Source organism: Platalea leucorodia (genome assembly GCF_965183815.1).
Source record: "Platalea leucorodia genome assembly, chromosome: 4".
Classification (NCBI taxonomy): domain Eukaryota; kingdom Metazoa; phylum Chordata; class Aves; order Pelecaniformes; family Threskiornithidae; genus Platalea; species Platalea leucorodia.
Window position 1 is genome coordinate 58,810,141 of NC_138826.1, and position 24,475 is coordinate 58,834,615.

Genomic DNA, 24,475 nt, shown 5'->3' on the forward strand with positions numbered 1-24,475 from the left:
TTTACCCCCGGGCTGGTGTACCTCCGGAGGAGGCTGTGCCGGCGGGAGGGGAGCTCCGCTCGGGGGGATCCCCGACACCGGCCGCCCTTTCGGGTCGGTTTCGCAGTCCGGCCGTGACCCGGCCGGCTCCGGGCAGCCCGCAGCCCCGCCCAGCCGGCGAAAGCCCCGCACCCGCCCCCTCGGCGGCGGGCCCGGCCGCCTCCCCTCCTCCCCCCGGCCCTACCCGGTGCAGGGCCGGGCCGGGGCGAGGCAGCGCCCCTCCCCCGCACCCCGGGCCGTTGGTCCGCGCGGCCGTTGGCCGTTAGCCGTTGGCCGCCGGCCCGTTGCGCCGCGCCGGCCGCTGGCCCCTTCGCCCGCCGGGCGGCGCGTGCCGCGCTTTCCCGTCCGCCCCTCCGGGGCGCGCGGGGCGGGGCTTGGCTGCTCAAATAGCGGCGGGGGAGGAGGAAGCGCGAGGTGCCGAGCCCGCTCCCGCCGAGGTGAGTGGCGTCCGCGTCCGTCCCGTGGCGGGAGCGCCGCGCCTCGGCCCGGCCCGCGCTGCCGCTCGGCGGGGACGGGGCGCTCCGGGAAGGGCTCCGCGGGGTCACCGCTGCCGCGAACGGCAGCACCTGCCTCTTCCTTTCCCCTCCGCGGGGAGAAGCGGGGAGCCCAGCGCTGCCAGCCCGCCCGGGCTTGGGCGAGGGCAGGGCGGGAAGCCGGCGGGGTGAGCGTCGCGGCGTCCCGGGCCCACCCCGATCCCCCCGAGAGGCGGATGCCGTGCGGCCCCCGCCCCGGGAAGGGGTGCCGGCGGTAGCGGGGAGCGGGGCGGGCGTCGGGCCTGCCGCGGCGGGGCGGGCCCGTTGGCTCCCGGGCGGCGGGGCACTCCGCGCCCGGCGGCGCCGCCTGGGCGGCCCCAGGGCCTGACTGACCGGTTGCTTCTCGCAACCCTTCAGCCCGCTGGCTGAGGTGACCGGTCAGTGACCCTGGGGAGGGTTGCGTGGGGTTTCTGCTTTCTCTTACCGATGCTGGAAACTCTCCTGCTTCCCTGCAGATCCCCCGTTTCCTTTCTGCCTGCCGAATCCGACCTTGCTCTTCAGCGGTTCGGCTATTTCTTCCTTTGACTCTGTTTCCTGCTCGCTCCATCTTTCGGCCGCGCTGTCTCGGTGCGCGCCCTCCGTGCTCTGCTGCCCGCTGTCCCGCCCGTCCATCCGCGCTGCTCTCGCCCGCCTCGTGCTTGAGCCGCCGCTCTGCTGTTCGCTCCGGCCCCTCTTCTGCGCTCACCCCCCGGGATCAAGTCGCTCTCTGCCCCCTTTTCTCTCTTTCTGTTGCAGACCGTCCTCCCTTCCGCTTAGGTGGTATCTCGGAGACCGTAAAAAAGCCCTCTCTTGCCTTGTCCTACTTGGTAAAGTCCAGCATCTCGCCCTCAGTCTCTGGTGAGAGTTTTCAGACTGGAGGGTATTTGCTGGGTAGGGGAGCGTAAGGAGTTAATTCGGTAGCACCAGCTCCAGGGGGACCCGTGGTTGCCTCAGCTTTCCAAGCAACAGAGGGACGTGGGAGTGGCAGCTACAGCAAGAAGGGATTTCTAATAATAGTGCTGTACTTTGTAGGAAAACCCGGTGATTGATACAGATGAGTCAGTTCAGCGTGTGCGTTCCTCCAGTCCCCTCACCTTCCGCAGAGCTGTAGGTGTCTGTGGCCGCCTGTTAAGGTGGTGAGCGCCCGGGCTGCCTCTTTGTTTCCCCGCGAGCAGCGCTCACGTTGTTCCTGTGACCCAACGACAACGTTCCGTTCAGGGTGACTGACTGAAGGCTGGAGCGGGAGGCTGGGCGGTGTGCGAAGTGGAAAGGGGCCGAGTGGGCAGGTCCCCTTCCTTGGAAAGGTGTTTCTCTAATGACTGTCGTCAGGTGATGGCCTCGCTACCTTGGAGTGACAGTGGCTCTGAAACTCGTGGGCTGGCGGGCGGCGGGGGTTCTTGTCTTCTTTTAAAGCACAATATTTTGTACCTTTAACAAAAAAATAAGGTACAGGGCCTCAGAGTTATTTAAATAACTAAGGTCTTAGTCCAGAAAGTCCATGCTTACTTCAGGAGAAGTTGGCTTCTTGATGTTTCTTGGGGTATCTGGGCCAAAATCTTGTTGTAGGATACTTGTTTTGTTATGTTTTCAAAATGGTTAAAATGTTTGGTGGAGGAAGGAGCAAGGTGATTCCCCAACAGGAAATTATTTTTAAGGTTTTTGTTTTGGTTTGTTTTTTTGGTAAAGGACTTTTTGCAAAAGTCCACTTGTGGGGAAGACTGATTGGTGTTCTGTTCTAACTTTTTGTCACTAATCAGACTGAAACTCTGTTTTCACCTGCCTGTGGAAGTACAGCATCTTAAAAGGTATTAATTAAAAGCAAGGGGTTTTTTTGTGTGTTTTTTTTTTCTCTCCTTGGCAACTTCTTTACATAAAAAAAAATTTAACTGTGTTCAGTCTTCTTTAGGGTAGAGCTTTGCCACACCTACTTCTTGTGATATCCTCTGTGCCATTGGTGTTACACAAAAACACTGGAGGAATGCATTGTATAAAAAAGAAGCATTCTAGCACTTTGTTATTCGCTTGAATTTCTGCAACCTCTCTTCCCATTTCCCTGTCTTCTCTGCTAGGTCTCTTGTCTGTAATTACAAGTAACTGACTGGTAGGGTTTAGGGACCAGCCGAGATAAAAAACTTCCATTGTGTACATGCAGAGTGTAACATCTGATTGTAAGTCTTCTGGATAGGCTGCCCTGTACTAAGAAAGGTTGGTGTGAAAAATCTCCCCTTCTTATTTGGCTGCTCCTTGTTTGCATTTGGTGACATCTGCTGAATTTAGGAAGAAAAAATAAGACTGATTTTTGGTTAGGTGGTTTTGTTGGGTTCCCAGCCTCACAATTTCTTACAAGTAGATCAGGCCAGCTGGCGCTAGTACCCCTGAGACCCTGAGTTCAGCTCGGTTTCTCACTATGCGCTGTCAGCAGAACTGTCTGCTACACTCAACCGGTGCTGCCTGTGCAAACCTGGAGCCTCTGCTCTTGGGAATTAGGTGTACCTGTACCCAGCACCAGGACGCTATGCCTTTGGATAACGTGAGTGCCTTGTGCTCAGTGTGGCTCTTGATTTCTGTTAGCTCCCAAAACAGTAAGAGCTGTGATATGTAATTAGGGAAGGTGTGTGTGTGCACATGTGTGTATGTATTCACTGAGCACTCTCACGTGAGGTCAGTTATGCTGTGTTGTTTCCAAGTATTGTGTTTTTCCTGTGTAACAGGATGACAGGAGTCATCCACATTCAGCAGGAGTCTGAGGAGCTGGCAGATCAAACAGATTTCTTTTTTTCCTGTAATAGAATGAAAATGTTTAATCTGGAAGCAGGCAGGCACATAAATCTAGTAACTGCCACCTTTGGAGACCTTCCTGGAGTGGCCTGGCACTTAGAAGTTATCGCTTCCCTTATGTCCCATCGAATGGGGGAGTAGGGGCCTAATAACTGTTAACAGGTTTCTATGCTCAGTGCAAAGACTGCTGGTGTAACTGTGGAGCAGCAGCTACGAGGTGTTGGCTCCTTGATAAAGCAGCTCCCATGGCCCCTGGTTATGAACTAACAAGCAGTAGGGGGTAGGGGAATCAGCCTGGTCTACTGTTTTCTCTGCTGAAGGGAATGGAGTGCAGATGAGCGGGTTTTATTTCCACCAGTTAGCAATTCCTCAACTAGTAAAAGAACAGAGTATTTCTCTGCAAACTACCTTCCTCTGGTTTTCTCTTAGCATGCTGTGGCTTTTTGTCTGTGTCAGATTATGATGTGTTTGGGGCTGGAATTATCTTCGTATCTGTGTGCTATGCAAAGCCAAGTACGTGCAAATATTTCTAATTAGGGACTTGAACTCACGGCTTGGCCAAAGGTGCAAAACTCCTACTTGGAAGTCTGATCACTTGTTAGTTTTGGATGGCTTATCTTGGGGTTGGAGGGGCTTGCAGGGGACTGGGTTCAGCTTTAATTAAAACTCATCAGTAACGATTACAGAATGTGTACAGTTGGTCCCTTCCCCAGAGATTCTACAAGTCTGATTTTTTTTTTTTTTGACCCAGACCAGAGAAGAAGGATAGGGAAAGAAAGGGTACAATGTGAAAAGAAATGTTATGAGTCAGGCAGTGTCCAATCTCGTTCTTTGTGTTTGAAAGCAATCTGTTAAGCTTCTGTGATTGCTTTGATTTGTACCAGATGTCTGCAGTGAATGGTGTCCTGAGCTCTTGCTGTTACCTCAGCTTTGCTGGAAAGCGAACAGGACCCTGTAGTTGCCAGTGGTGTGCATTACACACCTCCTTATACCTGGATGAGGTAGCATGCATTGCTTGCTGCACGACTTTCGAAGCAACTGCACAAGCGTAGAGCGTAGTGGTGTGTTGATGTCTCTTTGGCACCCTTCTTTGCAACAGCTGCTTTAAGAATCCTTCAGTCCCATCCCCTTCAGTAGCCCCATGGCTTAGAGCATTGCTAGCACTGCCTTGGGCACTTGGGAACTTCAGTTCTTGATCCAGTCTGCTGGCTTTCCTGTCTCTTTGCACCAGTACGGCACCACATGGAGGTGACAACAGAGTGCTTCCTGGCCATGGTGGGCTTTGGTTGGCCTGCCCTTGCTGGTGAACACGAGGAGAGGACTGTACAGCTCAATACATCCTCAGAATGCTCTCACAGGAGAGGACAGTGTTGTTGCGGCTTTAAAGTCCTCCTACCCAGTATTTTGCTCACCACTTTTCTTTAAAATTTCAGAGCTTTTATTCAGCTTCACTGAAGGTATGAGCAGGGGAATTGGACTGTGTATGCAATCATTGCACACATGGGCATTGAATTTTTGTTTAAGTATCTGCAAACCTGCTGTATTTTCTGATAAAACACTGTGACCTTTGATCAGTTCCTAGTATTCCTGTGGTTTATGGTGAATGGGCAATGCCGAGGTCTTTCTAATGTATTGGGCTCTTTCTTTCATCTCCTTTAAAGAAGAAAATATGTTCCTTGGTCAGTGTAACTCCTGGTAGTTTGGTGTAATCGTTATTATACGATTAAGTATGACTTAATTTAAGTCATACAAACCAAATTCACTTAGCTCAGCTGGTTGCTGTATTTTGGTTTTATATTCACTTCCTGGCATTCAGCATTAATCTGTGTTTCCTCCTAAGCTAAAACTGAAAGTGAAATGCCTTGCATTATTTCATGCACAGTCATATGTTCTCTCCTAGTAAAATCAACGCTTTTTCACTGTGCTTTTAGACCTACAGCTAGAGAGCCTGAAGCAGCGTCCAGGGGAAGACTGATGCAGCGTGCTGAGGCTTCTCAGGTAACTGCGTAGGTTTGCCTCGGCAGTAGGAAATGTGTGCTCCTGGAGGCAAGTGTTCTGTAATTCTGCTGTCACAGTTTCCAAATGGCTCCTGCTGTGTTTCTTTGAAAGAGGATATTTTCTTAGCTGTGTATCATTGTGTTAAAGGTGTTTAAAAGAGATGATGCTTTCTTTTAGCCTCATGATGTTAATGAGGCACTGCTGTCAAAAGGCTTTGATCAGGGCTATGAATGTTACCATCACTTTTGCCTGCCTGGTTTGATGCAGTGTCCTCTTTGAGGTTCTTGAGAATGTCTGGGCTCCTGTCTTTAAGAGATTGCTTCAAGATGATTTTGATTTTTTTCACTGGCTTTATCAGTTTAATTATTGTGGTGGGAGTAGGAGGTTGAAATGCAACACAATGGGGGAGAATTCTCCGAAGGTCCAGTGCATTCAGTGTAATCGAAGGACCTGTGTCAGGCTTTCCTTCTGTGGATTGTCTGGCTGTCTGTACTGGTACACGGTTGTTTCATGAAAGTGAGGAATGTAAGAGGTGTTTATAGCTATGATACACTTGATGTTTAGGAGGAAGAAAGCCCATTTAAAATTCATTTTCATGTTTCGGAGAAGCTGTCAAATATTGAGACAGGGTTGTGTATGCTTTCAGAGCAGATAAGTGTGCTGTTGTGAAGATTTGTTTTTGTACCCCTTCTTCCATAACTGCTTTAAGTCTTCTCTGTATAGTGAATGTTCAGAGTTGGATAACGTGAACAGGCTCCACTTAGATTGTTCTGGGGAGTACCTGCTGGTCTGTAAAAATCCTCTTGAAAGTAAGTTGTCCCGTGCTCTGAGCTGTTGCTTAATAGCTCTGTGAGTGCCATCCTGGCTGTTGCACCAGCGTACTTGTTTTAACTAAGCAGGGCGCTTTTGATCAGGTTCTCTTATTATGTATTGTTCCTTGGACATGTATTCTCAAATGACCCACGCTGATCCAGTATTTAAACTTTCCCATTGTGAGCGTCTTTACAGCTTCTGTCTCTTTCAGAAAGCAGTGCAGATATTCCTGGTACTCACAAGTCTGGAAGAGGAGTTCTTGTCTAGTCATATGGCCTGAAGGTAACCAAAGGCAGAGAGAGTGCCACTGTTAGGGGCCAACTGTGCCCATACAGCCATCCTTTTGATATTTTTTTTTTTACTATTTTTGATCAGTTTCCTTCCTTACTCACCTAATGTGCCAGTCAGGCAAAGAAAAGACAGATTTAGATTCCTCTTTACTGTTGATAGCAACTGCGAAATGCATCTAAGTTGCAATATGAAGCGGCATTCCTGATTTTCTGACGGATGGATGATCTGTGCTCATGCTGGCACATGATAACAGCAGTACATGTGTTTAAAACTAAAATAAGGAGGATGTTCTTGTCCTCTAGGTGGCATGACAGTTATTGTATCCAGTCCCACTTTCTGAGGTCTTGTTTGGCAGTTCTTGTCAGAGCCTGTCCACGTGGCACCTGCATCTGTCAGAGGCACTGTTGTCAAGTGAGGGACTGTCCTCTCTGCTCCAGGGACTGAGCACTTTGTCGCTGCTTGACTGTAAAACCATGGCAGAGTGCAAGTATCCAGTGCTGATGCCCCAGCAGGGGCATCTTCTAAATCTGGAAGCATGTCTTGCATTTCTCTCACTTGACACTCACTTGCACATCACCAGTGATGGCTGAGCTTGTTCCAGTGCCTGCCACTTACCAACCTTACTGAGGAACTCCCTGCTCTTGGTCTGTTTGTACTTCTTTTGTAATGTCAAAAGACTGGAACTGTGATTCCTCAGTCTTCCCTGTTTTCCAGTCATTTCCAAGAGGCAAACAGTAAGAACAGCTTGAATAAGCCCTGTGACGTTACTGCAGGGTTGTGTTGCAGCTGCTGGGCTGATACTGTTGGACTTGTGAATACGAAGCTAACCAACAGTCTTGTGAGAGTGATGGTGCCTTTTCATCAGGGTTTGCTCTGCTTCCTCCTGCCAGGTCCTTGGAAAAGGTAGAAGTATTTTCTTAACGTTTATGAGGAGGTGAAATGCAAGGTGGGCTTACCTGACTGGAGGTACTTTGTTCAACACCAGAGGGGAAAAACTAAGCTCAGTCCCAGGTCCAGAAAACCACCTGCACTGTGGCAGTCAAGATCCATATCTTGCCCCTTGCTCTTAGGTGTGGACATGCCCACGATATGGAGATATGCAAATTCTGTTTGGGTCCAGCTCCAGTTAGCTGAACCCAAATCCCAGCTCCAAGCTTTGGGGCAGTTTGAGCTGCAGGCTTTCTGCTGACTCAGTTTCTGCCCAGCTGCACCTGTAGTCTGGCTTCTGAAGAATACTGAACAGTGTCATCATGCTGCCTTTATCACTGATCTGATATAGAAACCACAGTAATCAAACATCCCTGCCTACATTTTTTTTAGACAATTAGTAATACATCAGTGTTACTTCTTACTCACTGATGTGCTGCACAGGGGCTGGGCAACAGCATTTTGAGCCAAATGAAAATAGATTGATGAGGAAGTTGGATGTTTTTCCTCCTAAGAAGTCAAAGTACTGCCCTGATAACTAGAAGATTGCTACAATTCATGTCATCATGAAAAATAATGTGAAACAGCAGCAGACCTTGGGGAGCTGAAATAAATCTCTAATAAAAAGGCCAATCGAAACCTCTTTTTTAGAATTCTCTAAGAAAGTTTTTCTTTCAAAGAGGAAAAGAAAGCTCCATCAAACAAACAGATTTCTAAGTCAAAATACACAGCTGAGAGTACTTAGTGTCCAGGCTGAGATGTTCACTCTGTACTAAGGCAGCATAAAGAAGCAAAGGTAGAGATGCCCCAGCTGAGGAGGTAGTTGGACGAGCATCCATTGGTGTTGGGTCTTTGTGTTCCATTTAGAGTTTCAGTGCCACTGAATGCTAGAAGATAAATATATACTGAAACTGTTAAGAGCAGGAAGTATTCAGCATGTTTCAGTGTATTTTTGCATCAAAGGTGTTATGAGCAAACTGCTTTTTTTTATCGTTGCTGGAGTGATTGGTAGTGACATTGTTCACACCTTAAAGGGAGATGCAATCTGAAGCTGAAAGGAAGAGAAACAAAAGCTGACAGCTTCCAGAATGCTTGACAGTAGCGGGGAGGAGTGGATTTAAGCAGTCTAGTGGTTCCTGGCAAGCAGGGTATCTTTCCTAAAAGCCTGGCAAATACATTGCAAGTGTCTGGGGGATGGGGTCTGTCTGGTGCTGGGCCACAGACTTGCTGGCATCTCAAAGTATTCTGCCCATGGCTTGTCAGTTTTGCCGCTTCCAAAATGAAGCTGTTGATGTTATATCCTCCCTCAGAGGCAAATGCATGGAAAATACCCGTAGTTTGGCAGCTGTGTTCCCTATGGTGGGGAAAGTCCTGAGAAACTCCAAGCCAATAGCTTTGGTATTAACTAGATGGTACCAAACCATCACTTTGGTTTCACAGTAGCGCATGTATGTGCACCCATAGGTGCACAAAGGGGCTTGTTCAGCCCATCCTTTACCTGGCTAATATATTGCAATGTCTCTGTTGCCCCACCACCCTGCTTCTCTTTCCAAAGCCTAGAATTGGATTCTGCTTTAGGAGGCTAGTGGGTTTCAGATGAGGCAAAATCTTGTGGCCTTCTAAGCAGTGTTATGGGCTGGCATATCCTTTGCAGGCTGAGTAATGATGGGGATAAGTTTTCTGTGGTATGATAACTTCCTATTTATTCATCTCGGCACTGTTTTGCAGATCAACAAGCTATCTTCCCTTTTGCTGTTGGTTTTCTCTCTCTCTCTCTCCCTCCTCTTGCGAAGTCTGAAGTGCACGCGCAGCTGCTGTGGGAGTAGTCAGCCTTCTCCCACAGCTAGAAAAATATGAGGAAAAGCTCTGGTATCTGATGCTAGCTGGGCTGTTTAGTTCCTGTTGGGTTTATGGGCTAGAAATTGAGTATGGCAATTGAGTATATGATGGGGATTCCTTTGGGGACTTCGGGCTGTATGATGTGGGATTTGCTTATGCTGTCATGACTTGAAGTGCTGCGGACAGCAGTCTGGCACAGCTTAGAATATCCTCGAATAAGGAACTTCATAAGTCTGTGGCACTGTTTCTCTTCCTCACTTTCCAGTAATGGCTGGTTATGTAAAGCAGTTGTGGCAAGTTTTCAGGAAGACAGTGAAATTGAGTGGTTGTGGATTTAAAATGTGAGGTCACATCAAGTGCCTCAGTTTCCCTACCCGTAAAATGATGCCTTCTTCTGTAAAGAGCTCTGTGGCTCAACAATGAAATGTTTGCCTACAAGACAGGTAAGAGCCACCACGTCCAGGAAGGGACAAAGGCACTGTTTCATTTCTTCCAATAATGATGTCATCCTGACTGCCAAAAATAAAGTTCTTATCTTTCAGCTGGCAGGCAGAGAAAACAGCACACAGGTTGGAAGTTTTTTTCCCATGTCGATGACTGATGCTTTATTGCAGTTTCTGCTTTGAAGACTTTAATTCACTCCTAACTCAAATGTGAGACATAAAGATAAGTATCTTGACAACTCGCACAACAGGTCCATTGACTGACAGTGTGTCTGTCCAGGTGTTTGTATGGGACATGTCTCGGAATCCAGACAAGTTGTTAAAGGAGTCAGTCCTACAGGCATGTGGCTTTGCTACTGGAAAGAGTATGTTTTCATAACCAGACAGTGTCTGATGCAGCTGAGAATAGTAACTCACAGGCTGAGCTGTGAGGAGAGGTGAAGGATCTGAGGGAAAGCCATGGTAAGCAGCAGCATTATTTGTGGGTAGATTCTTTTCTGAGCTGTCTTGAAGATATAACAAAAGTGTGAAGAAGGGATGAAAGCTGATTTATAGGGTGTCTTAGCCCTGTTGCTTTAGGGATTCTGGGACCTGGTCCTGTTTATGGCAGCCTTGAGAGCTATTGAGAGTTCCCCCTAACAGGTAACCATATGCTACCAGCTGATTCTTGCTGCCATGCGGGGTGCTGCTGATGACACGCTTGCAGTGCCTGGAGGTACAGCAGAACCCCACACTGGTTTCGGAGCAGGTGAAACCTTGCATGCTTTGCAGCTGTACTGTACCCATGTGTACCCATCTTCCCACCTAGGAAGATGAAATGTGTGGTTGCTCTTGAAATATGGAGTATGTGGCAATGGTATGGCAGGGAGGACCTAGTTCACATATAAGGTGTAAGGAAGAAATTTAGGTGTAAGGAAGACATTCGTCACCATGAGGGTGGTGAGGCACTGGAACAGGTTGCCCAGAGAAGTTGTGGATGCCCCCACCCTGGAAGCGTTCAAGGCCAGGTTGGATGGGGCTCTGAGCAACCTGATCTAGTGGAAGGTGGCTCTGCCCATGGCAGGGGGGTTGGAACCAGGTGATCTTTAAGGTCCCTTCCAACCCAAACCATTCTATGATTCTAGTTTGGTCTCTCTCCGGCACAACTATGACCACTGCTGCCTCTAGTGTTGCCACCCCTCATTGGTGGGCTGCAGCTGAGAAGAGCTGCTCTGGTGAGTTTCTTGCAAGCTTGGAAGGCTAATACAACTCAGGGATGAGAGGAAGAAACAGAAGATGGGATGGCAGACCTGAAGGACCCGTGTTGCTTGAGGAGAGCAGTACGTATCATCCCTCAAGATGTATTTAGCTCTGTCTAAAGAGTTGTGATTGCCTTGGGAGAAGCCTTGGAGACTTGCTTTGGGGAAAGCATCCACAGAATTCTCTCTTGTGAAAACTGGCATGTGTGGAGGTGGAATGAGGTCTTGTTTTGCACTGACAGGTGGCCGGTGGATGTGTTCCTCTGGCTGTAATTATGTTTACTTAACATATGCCTCTCCACAGTCCTGCGTCCCAGCACAATGTTGAGTTGGAATGGACGTGCCCTACGCTGACTCTTCAGAGCTGATTTAAGGGTCCTAAACTTGTGTTTAAAATACCCCCTCCCTTTTTTTTTCTAAAGAAGATGGAAAAAACTGATCTAAAAACCTGGTTGTCATCTTATTTGTTGAACACTTCAAAGCATCTAGCAGTTTCTCAGAGGCAGTTGTTAACACATGAAGCTTGCTTGTCTAATGAGTGAATTGAAAGTGTGAAAAGAAATAAGGTATTAAAATTAATTGGTATTTCAATTTAAAATCATACTCTTCACTTTTTTCCATCCACCAGAAAATGTCTTAATCTGAATCTAGAACTATGAGGATTCCAAAGTCTTAATGATTAACAACTTCAGGTCACATCAGCATGTTTGCATTGGACTGTTTGGGGTTTGCTCTTTAGAGGTCCTATGTTTTTGAGATTCCATTAGGGAATTTGACATCTCAGGAGGAACTTTGACTATCCAAACCCCTTGCATTGATTCAAAGTAATTATCTAAAATTTGAGGTTTCTGGAATTACTATTAACTTAAAAAAAAAAAAAATTGGCCCTGTATAGTAGTATGGAACCATTTTGTGGTGTCAGAGAAATCCTTTTTCCTATTCTCAGGTATGTTTTTGACCACCCAAGCAGAACTTTATTAGCTGAGGGCTGGAACCCCTCAGGGACTTTCACTACCTGGGTGGTGATTCTTTGATTCAAGGAATTCAGTTGATGAAATTATCATCTTCAAGCTTCCTTATCTTAATTTTTTACCGTATAAGTACTTTGGAGTGTGGTGGGTTTTTTCTTTTTTTGTCTTTCTGGCAGTTCTTATCTCTGCTTATGTGCAGGAGTGGACAAGCTTGCAATTTGCGACTATGATGGGTGACTTTTTTTTTTTTCCAGTGTCTCTATTTTTGTGGACTTGCCCTGAGGAGTGTCTAACTTTAAAGCTGAGATGATCCCCTGAGGGGAAGGGGATGGGAAGAACCCCTATGTATTGTAGGTCTCTTCCCCCTGCACACCCATTAACATCTCCGGGTGCTGCAGATACCCTGGCAGGGCAGGGGCTGCTCAGCCCCTTTCTGTCTGCATTGAGGCTCTTGTCCAGGTGTTTCACCTGTGCAGGGCACCCAGGGAGGACCTTTCTGCCCTGACCAGTGTATAAACTTTTTCCTCTTTTTGAAAAGCATAAGTGCTCTCGAAACACTGTATTTGGGTCTGTAGAGATACAGACAGGCACCTACCTTTCCTGCACATTTCCAGGAACTGATGTGAGGAACATACAGGCTCAAGCTCCTCTTATAAGCAGCTTGTAGTCACCATAGTAAGCTGGTGTGGATAATACACTTGCAGAGCCTTGTGCCAAGCTGCTATGCCCTGCCTTTCTGGGCCAAGCTGTATGGGCACACCCAGAACAGATCCAGATCTTTTTGCTTTACTTGTATTTTCTGCTTTGGAAATGGAGCAGTGTGCCTCTTTCTTTCCAGACTGGAGCAGTCTGTGCTGCCTCTATTAAAGCAGGGAGTGGGAAAAGACAATAGTGCATTTCTTTTTGGTTGCCTCTTTCGTGAGTGTTTGGACTGAATCAAAGGAGTTTCCTGGCAGTGTGAAATAGTGTGACAAAAAATGTAGGGAATCTGGGTTTTAAAGCCACATTCTGAGCTTTCCTTGGAAAGATATGGCAGGTGGCAAACCCCCGAAGGAAGTGTCTTGACTTCTATTTCTGTTCCATCCTCTTGCTGTAAGAAAAATTACGTTGGTCCCTTTGCAGGCTGATGCTTTATTTAGGCTGTTTATCACCACCTGACTGTGCTCAACTTGAATTCCAGTAAATTGCTGGAATTCTCATCAATGCGAAGTAGGTCATCCTAGCATGGTTTGGGTGGAAGAGGTTTTGCTGTAAAGTTTTTGCGAGCGAGAAATCTCTTTGGTGCTACTCAGCTAGTTTCACCAGCACATCTGGTCACTGGTGTGCAACTTGCAGCTGTAGTGGCTTGTGTTGGGTCACACTTCTGCCAGAACTGTGGGAGAACATCTGCCCCTCTGTGTATGTAGGGTGGTGTGAACAGGGGATGGTGCAACTTCTTGCACCTTGAAAGTCAGGGAGATTGTTCAGCCTGTACTCATGTTATGAAGTCAGCTGGCTATTATCAGCCCAAATTAGCCAGCATGGGTTAAGCTGACCAGCTGTAGAGTAATGCTGTGGTCCCACATGAAACTTTTGGCATAGGCTAGAGCTGGGTGGGGATGGCAATACTGGTAGAGCCCTAGAAGGTCGCTGTGATGAATGTGGGATTCAAAGCAAATGGGATGTGGGTAGCAGAGGCTCAGTACTGCTTCAGGTCTCCTGTGGTCTAAGCCATGATGGTTCAGGAAGTGGTGTTTACTAGTTGTAACATGAACACCTTGGGTTTGGGCTGAATTACTTTGAATTGAAAATAAATGTTATATAAAAACAAAATTTGTGCAAGTTGAGGCTTTGCCTAGCCTACAGAAATGTTGCTGATGTGGACAACTCCTGAGGAGTTTGCACAAAGCCAAGATCCTGCCACAGACTTCATGCTAAATCCCACTTTCCTTTTAATCTCAGGGATTCTGTCTCAAGTTCTCCAACCTGAATTAACATCTGTCTCTCCTCCAGCAAAGTCAAGCCCAGGAAGAGGGCTCACCCTGACCTGTTCCAGAGCCCGGTCAGGTCCCAAAGAAGAGGACGGAGAACACCGCGTTCTCCCCAGCCAGCACACTCTTTAGGGCGGAGGTGAGTAGCAGCAACAGGGATTTGAATGGAACAGAGGAAAAACACAAAGCAGCAAAGGCTAAGCCTGTGTTTTAGGAAACTATTAGTCTGATGTACAATTAAATGAAAAAGAGTTCATGGTTGCCTGTAGGCTATTGCGTGTGTTAGATGTATTTGAGGTTGTGTTTTGGTCTTGGGGGCTTTGAAGAGCCTTTGAAAAGTTGGGAAATTCATGGTCTCTTGAAATTATTACTGTGGTTTCCTTCAGAGTTTGACTTAATTTCTGCTTTCACTTCCTCCCTCTTTTCCACCAGTGCACTTAGTTATTTAAAACACAGTTGTGAGGGGTTGGTACTATGAAATAGGATCATTCATCACTAGCCCAGGTCTTTGATGGTTAGCAGGCTATCTGTTTGGGCTCCTTGGTGCTTTCACCCCATTTTTGGTCAGAAGCCAGGTTATTGCCTTGGGTGAAGAAGGCTGGGTGGGAAGGTAGTGCCCACTTTAAGCCAGGCCCTGCTCATCACAAGTTGAAGCCAGCTTGCACTAGAGACTTCTGTGTACAGTTGTGTGACTGTTACAGCAAATGCAAAGTTCACAAAGAGGATTCCTGTCCTCCCTGTCTTGGTAGTCTTGTCTTATTGGCACTTGCTGTGCTGCTTTCACATCTTTCTTGCTCTGGGACTTCCTGTATCAGACTGTAGAATAATAGTGTCCTGAGTTGGAAGGGACCCACAAGGATCGTCAAGTCCAACTCCTGTCCCTGCATAGGACAACCCCAAAATTCACACCATATGTCTGAGGGCATTGTCCAAATGCGTCTGAAATATTGTCAGGCTTGGCACCATGACTGCCTCCCGGGGGAGCCTGTTCCAGTGCTCCACCACCCTCTGGGTGAAGAACCTTTTCCTAACGTCCAACCTAAAGCTCCCCTGGCATATCCTCCTGCCGTAGATGTTACTACTTAGGCTGCTGGTCTGACCCACCCATCAGCTGCACCTCCCTTCTTCCTCGTAGGCCTCCCTGGAGGCTTAGCGGAGTTGTGCTCATGTAACTAGAAGTTTTGATGACACTTAGTCCAACCTTCCCTGTGCCTAGATATTTGTTGGGAAAGTATTGAAATAAGCCTGAGTCTACACATGTATCTCTGCATGGGGGAGGTGCACGTGAAGTCCTGCAGATGTGTTGCAACGTCAGCTGGGTGTTTCACTTCAGAATATGCTGCTGTGCATGCAGGCCTGAGCAGCTCACCTGCTCTCAGTAGGTACTCAGGAACTCCTCTGTGATAACACTGCTTTCCATTCCAGACTTTGGCATTATGAAGGGCTGTCCCTCCCTTCCCTAGCACCACCCCTTGGCTTTAAAACCTCATTTGTAGGTTATGTTGCTCCACTGTCTTCCACACGTCCATGGCAGGAAGGAGTTTCATGCCCCTCATTCACGTGAATAGGGCCCATCTTGCTGCAACAGTTGTGATTTTCTCAGCCTTTTTTATGACTGCCAGTGTGTGATGGGCAGCCCTCTCCAGAAATATGGATATGCATCACTAGAAAGGTCATTTTCTATGAGACGTGGCCAGACTCATGAGCACTGCTGCAAGATGTGGGCTTATGGGAAATTTTTTCCTTTCACCCTTTTCTTTCTCACTTTTTTGCAGGGCAAGGCCTTCTGGTCTGAAGCAGAGGGTGACAAGAGCTGCTCTGTCTGAGTCCGTCATGGAACAGGTTAGTTTCAAACATGACTGAAGTCGGTGGTTCACAGTGACCACTGGTTCTCTTGTGCACTTGTTCTGAGATACCTCAAAGGGGATGAGCCTCAAAAAGTGCAGGCTTGTGTCCGTCTCCTCTTCCTCAGAGTTTCTGCAGGGACCCCGACACTGCTCCTCTCCATCATGGATACAGACAAAAAGTGGATGGAACCACTTAGTTGGCGAGCTGCTTCCTCGTTACCTCAGTGTGACACTCGCCTTTAAACTGCAGGCTGGAGATGTAGCTATTGAAGAGACTATCATGTTTATTGATTAAGCTACAAACTACTAAAACTAATAAATCAAATTAATAGACGCACCACTGTGATCAATTTATTGCATTGTTCTGTGCAATATTAATCACAATTATGAAACTACTATTTATCACGCTTAAATCTTATTAAACTGCTATTGAAATGTCTATCATCCTTCTCACCCCACCTGGTGTTAGGGTACAATTATAGCCCTCTTTGCTCTGCCCTCCCACAATCCTTCTGAATATAAACCTGATGACTAGTCCAGTGGGTTGTTCAAGGGGATTGCCAGTGGTGTCCCAGTGAGCTTGGGTCACTGGGTGAGCTTCACTGCCGGTTGTAAACATCCGTGCTCAGATCATGGAAGATGTGCCTTCTGTTGATCTTTGACCGATCATATACCTTATTTTCCACTTGTTTCCATTTCGGGACTCTCCTTTTTATTGTCTTTGTTCCTCTCTTTCTCTGCCCAGTCTCCTCTCGAGTAAACAACCCATCCTTAATTACTTGTTATGCATTTGTCCCAATTTTGCTACTGTTGCCTAGGCAATACGGGTCCTGTGTGATGTTCCTGATATGGTTATGTAGATATAGGTGGCCTTGCAAGGTTCCACTCCCCAAAAGGTACCTGAAACTCCCTTTCAATTATCAGGTTCATCCTGTTTGCCTGTTGATTTCCTTATGCAGTTGGCAAGACAAACCATTCTACTTTAGCCTTGATTCTTCTCCCCAGTTACCTTATTAAGCCTAAGCATTTTCATACGTCATGGGCAGACAGTCTGCATACCAGACTAAGGATTTTTTTCTCACTTTACTTCTGTGCTTACACAAAATCCTGCTCCCTCAGCTGCTTAACTAAAATTATGGGACAGTTTCCTGGTTTTCTACAGAGGCTTTAGCTGGTTATGAGGCCCCACGTTGCAGTGGGACTGCTTACTCACATCAATCTGACTGCCTTTGTGGACCTCCTCAGCCGAACTAATTTGGGTGCTCTGTGCTGCCATGCTTGAAGGTGGCAGGGTGCGTGGCTGTGGAAGCAGCGTGTGCCTGTTCGCTGGGGGTGAATGTGCCAGTGTAGACGATACCAGGCACAAATGGTCTGCCATCTCACTATTCTTGTGAGCAGCCACTTGGCTCTCTACAGGAGCTGAACCGGTTTATGATGGAGCTAGTCGAGAACCCTTTGAAGAGGGAGAAGAAATGTGAACCTTGGGGTTTTTTGCAGGCTTATGCTATTCATTATCTCTGTTTCCCACCTTGTTACTGCTATGCTCTGATTACATTTAAATGAGGAGCTGCTGGCTTCATTATGCACAGGAAGTAGAATGCCCAATTCCCAAATACAGGGGTAAAAACCTTTCAAACACACGTCTGAACGGGGGAAGTGGGTGGTTTGTGCCAAGTACACCATCTGTGTCAAAAGAGAAGCTCTGATCGGGGTTTCTGTCACTGCCACAGCTGGGAATGTGAAGAGAAGGTGAGCTGATTCTGCCACCACTGGCTTGTAAGAACAGAGCCACCTATCATTCACCATCAGACAGTTCTGTGTGGGTACATATCCAGGAGTTAGTATGCATTTGCTGAAGTCTTGTGGACTCCCTGGCTAACACTATCCAGGATGCCCAAAGGAGGCCAGAAAAATGTGTTCAGGGTTGGAAAACAGCATACGCATAGACCTTTTGAGTGGGACTTCTCCTAGGCATGGGCTTAACAGTGATTTTTCTTATGTTTAAGATCAATGGATCTGTCCAGATGGAGAGCGTGCTGCTGTACACCTTCCTGGAGGTATCCTCTGACTGTAAGTTCAGAGAGCAACTGCATTCCCTGCAAAGCCGGGGGATTGTGCCTTTCGTGAAAGGCAGCTACTGCTATGATGATGAGGTGGAACTTCAGACCGATGGCAATCGGAGCGGCCACTTGCAGAATGGTGAGCTAGGTGAGTACTCTTCTCCATCCTACATGCCTCTCTGAAAGTGGTGGTTTTCTTTCCCCTTTTCCCGTCTTTGCTGCTGGCCTGTTTCAGAGGAGTAACGTTTTCTCCGTTGAGAAACTTCACAGTGTGTCTGGTGGTGATGGTGTTGGTTGGGATTTTAACACTTGGGATAAGGCAGCTAGTGCTTAGCACTTATCTCCCCATGGATTTCTAGAGCACCTGTCACCCTGGGGTTTTGTCTGCAGCACATCAGACAAGGGCCACAAAGCTGGTACTAATGATTGCTGTCCTCAAGGGGTGTGATGTTAAGCAGTTAAGCTAGGCCTCATGCTGCTCCTCAGGGAGTATCAGTATTCGGGCTAGGATTTTGGAACAACTCTTGTTCTGGTACTGAGTGAATCCCTTTCCGCTCTACCAGCGTGGTGGAAACTGTTCCTCAAATACTTTCTGGTACCGTTCCTGCTTCATTAGCCGTCTGCAGGATGGCTATTGCCCCTTGCCCAGGATGTGTCAGCTGGCACATTGACCTCAACCTAAGCAGGGTGAGGAGGAACTGCTACAGCAAATAGCCCTCCCTCATACAAATCTGCATAGGTCTCATGCCCTAGGTGACAATGGGAAGCTTTGCCAAAAGGAGATAGGACAGAGGGTAATGGTTCTACACTAAAAGGGGGTAGATTCAGACCAGGCATAAGGAAGAAATTTTTTACAGTGGGGGCAGTGAAACACTGGAACAGGTTGCCCAGAGAGGTGGTAGATGCCCCGTCCCTGGAAACAGTCAAGGTCAGGTTGGACAGGGCTCTGAGCAACCTGATGTAGTTGGAGATGTCCCTGCTCATTGGAGGGGGGATGGACTAGATGACCTTTAAAGGTCCCTTCAACCCAAACTGTTCTATGAGTCTGAGAAGCTGTATTGTACATGGTGCCTAAGAGACAGATCCTGACAGTAGTCACCTGCAAAAGTCATGCACACTCTCTCACTTCCCCTCTCTAGGCAGGGTGTTGGCTGTAGCTGTCCTGTACACATTTTGGTTGGAGATGTTCTAACCTCTCCTGTAGTGTTTTTTGGGCAGGGTGAGGCTGCACTTTACCTAAACTACAGATAAAAAACCTGTTTGCATGCTGTCTCAAGTAAATGAGTCGAGTGCGCACAAGGGAGTTGAAGCACGTATAGCGGTCACAAATGCACTATGGGTGGGGTGGGGTGGGAAGGAGGCTGTTAATGGAGATGGGCAAAATGCTATGGGTCAGCCTATCTGCACCGAACCCAGTCTGACTACAGCCTGTGAAGTAAATCCTGCTGTATGTGTTGGCAGTGCTTGCCCCTGAGGTAAATGAAGAAGTTGTCCGGATCATTGCTGCTCAGCTGGCTGAGATTGGAGACCAGTTTGATAAAGAAATCCAGGCAAGAGTAGTAAATGATCTAGTGCAGCACTTCCTGAATGAGAATCTGTCTGGAGAGGTGAGTGAAAAGAGTAGCAGTTCCCCTTTTAAATGTTGTGCATCCTTCCTGCTGTGACTTTGAAGCAGCAAGCTTGCAACATCTGTATCTTTGCTAGTTTGCTGCTTTAATTATTGCAATCTTAATATTCAGCCCAAATGCTTACCTTTGAAGATTTGTTAGAGGTGATGCTGTATCCTGTGGCAGCTGTTGCCCTTCAAATCGGGTTCCTTGGGCTCATCTCCTTTCTGCAGATTGTGAAATTGAGGTAGTTGTGGAGAAAGACTGGCTTTCAGAGGCATTTTGTCCTCATTTTGTTGGCTCAATGCCTTATCTTTGAAAATCAACTGTCTGGTTAGGGCGTAGTATTTATCCTTAAGATCTTTGGACTTTGGTGCTGAGTCCTGTATGTCTGCTGCTCGTTGTGTGGGTAAAACTTGAGCAGTGTTAGTGCCAGAGCTTGACTTGTGCTCGTTACTGAACACTGAAGAGACAGCAAGTAGCGAGACCCTTTTCTGGTGCCATAACCGTTTAGCTCATAGGCTGTCAGTGTTGGGAGTGGCAGTGGGTTCTGGCCTGGATGGGCGACCTGCTGAGAAGGCCTCTCTAGGTGGCATCTCTGCCTCCTTGATGCAGTCGCTCTCCCAGCAATAGATGTGATGTAGTCCCTGGCCCAGCATCTAATGTGCCTCACTGCTCTGCAAGGGAAGTAGAGGTCCCTTGTGTTAGACATCCCTCTCTTTTTCTTTTTAAGGATGGGATCCACATCTGGATCAAGAGCCACAGTTTGCTTCCACAGAGCCTTTTTGGCATCTTCAAGATAACTGTGGCTTTCTGGCTTGTTTGGGTTTCTCTGCCTGTGATGAAGTTTCCTATGCTCTACAAGCTAATACAGTCTTTGAATTGAAGGTCCACCTTCTGGCTGAAAAGGCGGGATTTAATGCCTTCAATCTTTTTTGGGTTTTTTTTGTCGTGTGGGTTTTTTCTACCAGGGTTTATCACCTGCACAGACTGATTCCAGCAAAGTCCGACCATTCCCCACTCCTGCTCTCTTGTTCTCTGCCCAGTTAAGTTTCAGGCCTTCAAATTTATTGCCTAACCTTTCAGCCTTCAATAAGGCTGAGACAAACCTAACTTCTGACCAGGTGGACTTTGCTTTTCCACATTAGTAGCATAGCTTAGTGTGCGCAACATGCACATTGTCCCTCTTGGGAAACTGATCCTCCACTGATCTTGGGAGCAAGGCAGTGTTTGTGCCACACTCGGACACCTTGTCTAGCTCCTGCCTATGTGGAAACTCAGTTTGCCTTCTTGCCAGTCCCGCCGAAGCTTGTACCTGTGACCTTCACTGTGGTTTAGGTGGGCTGCCCTGTCCTGGGAGCCCCAGGATTCCTGTGCCACTTCAGGACCCGGCAGGCTAGGTGCAGACCCGGGGGGGGGGGGCCTGTTGCACCCTGAATGTGTGAGGTGCTGTCTAAATTTCCCAGTGGTATGTGTGTTGTCTCCCTTTCTTTTTGTCTTCAGCGAGCAGCTGAGCTGAGAGATAGCGATCCTTGTTGCTGTCCAGGGTGCGTAGCGGGCAGGCTGCCGTGCCCGGGAGGAAGGGGAGCGGCACCCTGCGAGGTGTTAGAACAAGCCCATCAGTTACCGGCGCGCTGCCGGCAGGCTCTGCTGAGACCCCTTTCTCCCACAGCCGTTGCACTGAGATCCCTCTCTTCCTTCCGTACAGGACATAACCCGGCTCCTGTCAGAGGCGGTGGAAGGGCTTGCACAAGCCGTCCCCTTGGACATGGAACGGGAGAAGGCCATATTGGTGCTAGCAATGGTCTTAACCAAAAAAATTGCGAATACAATGCCCTCCCTTCTGCAGCGTGTCTTCAGCACCACTGTGAACTACATCAGTCAGCAGCTCCACAACTACATTGTCAGAATGGTGAGTGCCGTCAGGCAGCTCGGGGCGAGTCGCAGCCGGCCTGGTAGCTGGCCTCCGTTACTCCGGGAGGGGCGGCCCAGCTCCGCGCTGCCCGTGGTCCGCTGGTTTCCCTGCAGCGCTCCGGAGGCTTGGCCAGCGGGGAGCGCCGGTCCCTGCAGGGCTCTGAAGGTTGATGTGCTGAGTGAGGGAGGCCGGAGGGGGACAGGTCATGGCTTCTGCCCGCCCCACTCTCACAGCTGCCAGTGACCAGAGTGCTTTTATTTTGTAAGGCAGAGAAAGAGATGCAACTGCTCCTCTCCTTGCAGTCTCTTGGGGAAGGAAAGCCTGACCTGAGCTCTGATGGCTGCGTTTCCCAAACATCTTGGGCCTGAGGTCTTTGCTCTTGTCTTCCCGGGCTCCCCAGACCTTGGCAGAACAGGAAGGGGACAGGAATTGCCCCTGAGGAACAGCACCAGCAGAGGAACAATGAGAAATGGTCCGCTGGGAAAGGGCAGCTCCGTTACTGTTCTCTGTTGGTGCTGCAGCGGAGGTGGGGACACCAAGCAGCCAGCAGCCGAGCCGGGGCCGAGGCCGGGGCGTTTGGCCCCGGGGTCAGTAAGGGACCGGGAGGGGAGGGATCCCCTCTGCGGGCGCAGGTGTGCCCGGAGTAGGCCCTTCTTGGGAGGGAGTTCGAGAGCAGTCAGGGCTGTGGTCCCGCGGCCCCACGGAACGGTGGCAACCCAGCTGCGGGGTGCTGCGGGGCAGGGGCTGCTGCCGGTCCGTGGGACGCCCCTGCGGCGCCGATTGCCACAGGCAGCGCTGGCAGGGAGCGGGGGGGCGCAGCTCACCGGGCGCGGTGAGGGCAGGCGGCTGCCTGCCGCAGCAGCAGCGCCCCGGTCCCTGCCGGGCAGCGAGGCCCAGCGGCGCCGGCCCTGCCCTTCCCCGGCTCAGCTCCAGGGCCCCGTTACAGCAGAAACGGCTCGGTGGCCCTCGTGCTGCCTCACGGCTCCGCGGGGCGCTGCCACGGCAGGCCGCCGCACAGGGCGGGCCGGTGGCCGTGCGGCCACCCCAGCGCGGCGGCATCAGCGCGGGGGGAGCCGGGCGCCCGGGGCCGCTGGCGCCGTTAGCGGGGCCGCTGGGGGGCGGGGGCGCAGGAGGCGGCGGCGGGCGGGCACCGGCGCCTAACGCTGCTTCTGTTCTCTCCCTGCAGCTGCGCGAGTGAGGCCTGCGGCCCGCTGCGGGGAGAGCTCATGAAGACTTCTTCGTTTTCTGGATGTATGCAAATCACTTTTTCTTCTCTTAAATTCTGAGATACAGCTGTGAAAGGGAAGGCAGAGCTTCGTAGATAGGCTTTTGTAGACTAGCCCAGCAAAGACGGTAGTGCGAGCTGCGTGCCAGCTCTGCCAGTACCTGTAAGGAGTAGTGCTTGCCCCATCTCATTTTACAATAGTGTTTTGGGTTTTTTTTTTTTCCCTTAGCAGTAGCAGACTTTATGCAGACCCTGGCTTGTGCCTCCGGGGAAATGCTGTGGGCACAGAGCCTTCCCCCTCAGTATTTTTTTTTCTAAGCAGCAGTAGCATTTTGCTTTAGTTCCTCCCTTCCCAGCCCTGCTCCCGGTGCTGCAGCTGAGCCATGCCGAGTGTTAGTTGTTCCCGGGAAGGCCTCAGGCTGTAGCGTGGGTGGTTGATCAGCACAGATCACCAAGGCAGGGGGAGGGAATCAGGTCTGTCCTAGAGGGGAGCTGGCAGCAAGAGGAAACAACCCTAAAGGAGGTAGGGGTGTTTGGCCAGGTAAAGATGCTTCAGTATCAATCGCCATAAACCTGAGCTTGCTTGGAAAATAAAACTGAATGAGAAATTGTAAAGAAAAGGGCAGGGGTAGGGACAGGGTGAATTCAGGGAACACAACTTGAATATGCTTGAGGAAGTGTGTTTAGCTTTAGAATATCTTGCTATAAAGAAGGTACCAGCCTTGGGTGAGGAAGAATACCTGGCATCTCTTACGCGTGTACTGCAATCACATCTCAGGTTCAAAAACTTGAACTCAGGTTGTTCGATATGTACTTGCAATCACACACAAGGTGGCAAAGGCTACACCTGTGATCCAGCTGCCTCAGAAGTTCTGAAATGATGTAAATAGTCTGTGGTTTTTAACTTAAATAAAATTGTCAGTTCTCATGGCAATACAGCTCTTAAGAATTTCAATTTCCACCTGGATCTCTTTTTTGGTAGTGTCAGTTTTTTGTGCAAGTTCTTATGATGTTCCTCTAATTTGTTGCTGCCAGCTGCAGCATAAGCAGCAATAGAGACTGGTGTGGTCCTGACTGAGACTGACAGAGGGGTCCTGGCCTTGTGCCTTGCATAAGCAAATCTTGTGTAAATAAAACTTTTTTTTTTTTTTTTTTTTGTGCCTGCACTAGAACAGGTGGGGGGAAAAAAAGCCCAAAGTAGTCTACACAGTTGTTTTTGAAAACTGTACCATTTATTAAAGTGCAACCTGGGGGCATGGTCTTACAGCAGTGTCCCATTAGCAGAGGGAAAAAAATGCACATACCCCTTCACTTCAACGGAATATAGAACAATGAAGCTGGAAAGAACTTTCTTTTAAGGTGGAAACACTTTTGTTAACCAAATGGCACAAGAAGCTTTAGATGGGTTTTCCTCAAGAGGGCTGCACTTGCATATTAAAAGGAACAACAGGGCCAGTTCCTTGGACAGTGGGTGACTCGAGGACCAGTCAGGGTCTCTGCCCGCAGGCAGGCCTCTAGAGAACAGCATCTGAAATCCCTGCAAGTCTGGCACTGTCTGCTGACAGCCAGCAGCAGCCTGGTAGAAGACACCCCCTAATGTGCATGCTTCGGAGTCAGTCCCAGTCTTTGCTACTGGACAAATCAAGTGGCATTCTTTTGGTCTGAGTGGGTTTTTAGCTTTACACTTGAATAAAAGCTTATAATGCGAGTTAAAAATGGGGAAAGACCCCCTAAAGGTACAGCAGTGAGACACATCCTCTGCAGCTTGTTCTGTCCGAACCAACAGCGTTCCTTCCCTCCCCTGCAGATACGGCAGGGAGATCAACGGCAGCTTCCACTGGAAGCTAACTCCAGCTCCCCCACTTCCACAGCGTAACCATAGACCTCTAGCTAGGAGGAAGCAAGTCAGCCTCTACCTAAGAGACCGAGAGAGGGTCAGCTCGAAGTAGGAAAAAACGTGACGGCGTTATTTAACCAAAGCAGGTGGATCTGAGCGATGTGG

At 48.8% G+C, this 24,475-nt stretch overlaps 1 protein-coding gene across 1 annotated transcript; it reads left to right on the forward strand.

The window, feature by feature from the left end:
* Positions 1-448: 448 nt before the first annotated feature.
* BID (BH3 interacting domain death agonist) lies at positions 449-23,428 on the forward strand. The gene is made up of 8 exons (XM_082310528.1): positions 449-476; positions 1,308-1,409; positions 13,842-13,958; positions 15,595-15,661; positions 17,673-17,874; positions 19,188-19,333; positions 21,042-21,245; positions 22,435-23,428. Exons 4-8 carry the CDS (start codon positions 15,653-15,655, stop codon positions 22,444-22,446), a joined length of 573 nt encoding a protein of 190 aa, XP_082166654.1. The 5' UTR covers positions 449-476; positions 1,308-1,409; positions 13,842-13,958; positions 15,595-15,652; the 3' UTR covers positions 22,447-23,428.
* The last annotated feature ends 1,047 nt before the right edge of the window (positions 23,429-24,475 follow it).

Bases quoted from the DNA above. Each gene is read 5' to 3' on its own strand.
- BID (XM_082310528.1), top strand. The intron at 17,875-19,187 runs GTGAGTACTCTT...ATGTGTTGGCAG, and splicing joins CTTGCAGAATGGTGAGCTAG to TGCTTGCCCCTGAGGTAAAT. The intron at 19,334-21,041 runs GTGAGTGAAAAG...CCTTCCGTACAG, and splicing joins ATGAGAATCTGTCTGGAGAG to GACATAACCCGGCTCCTGTC.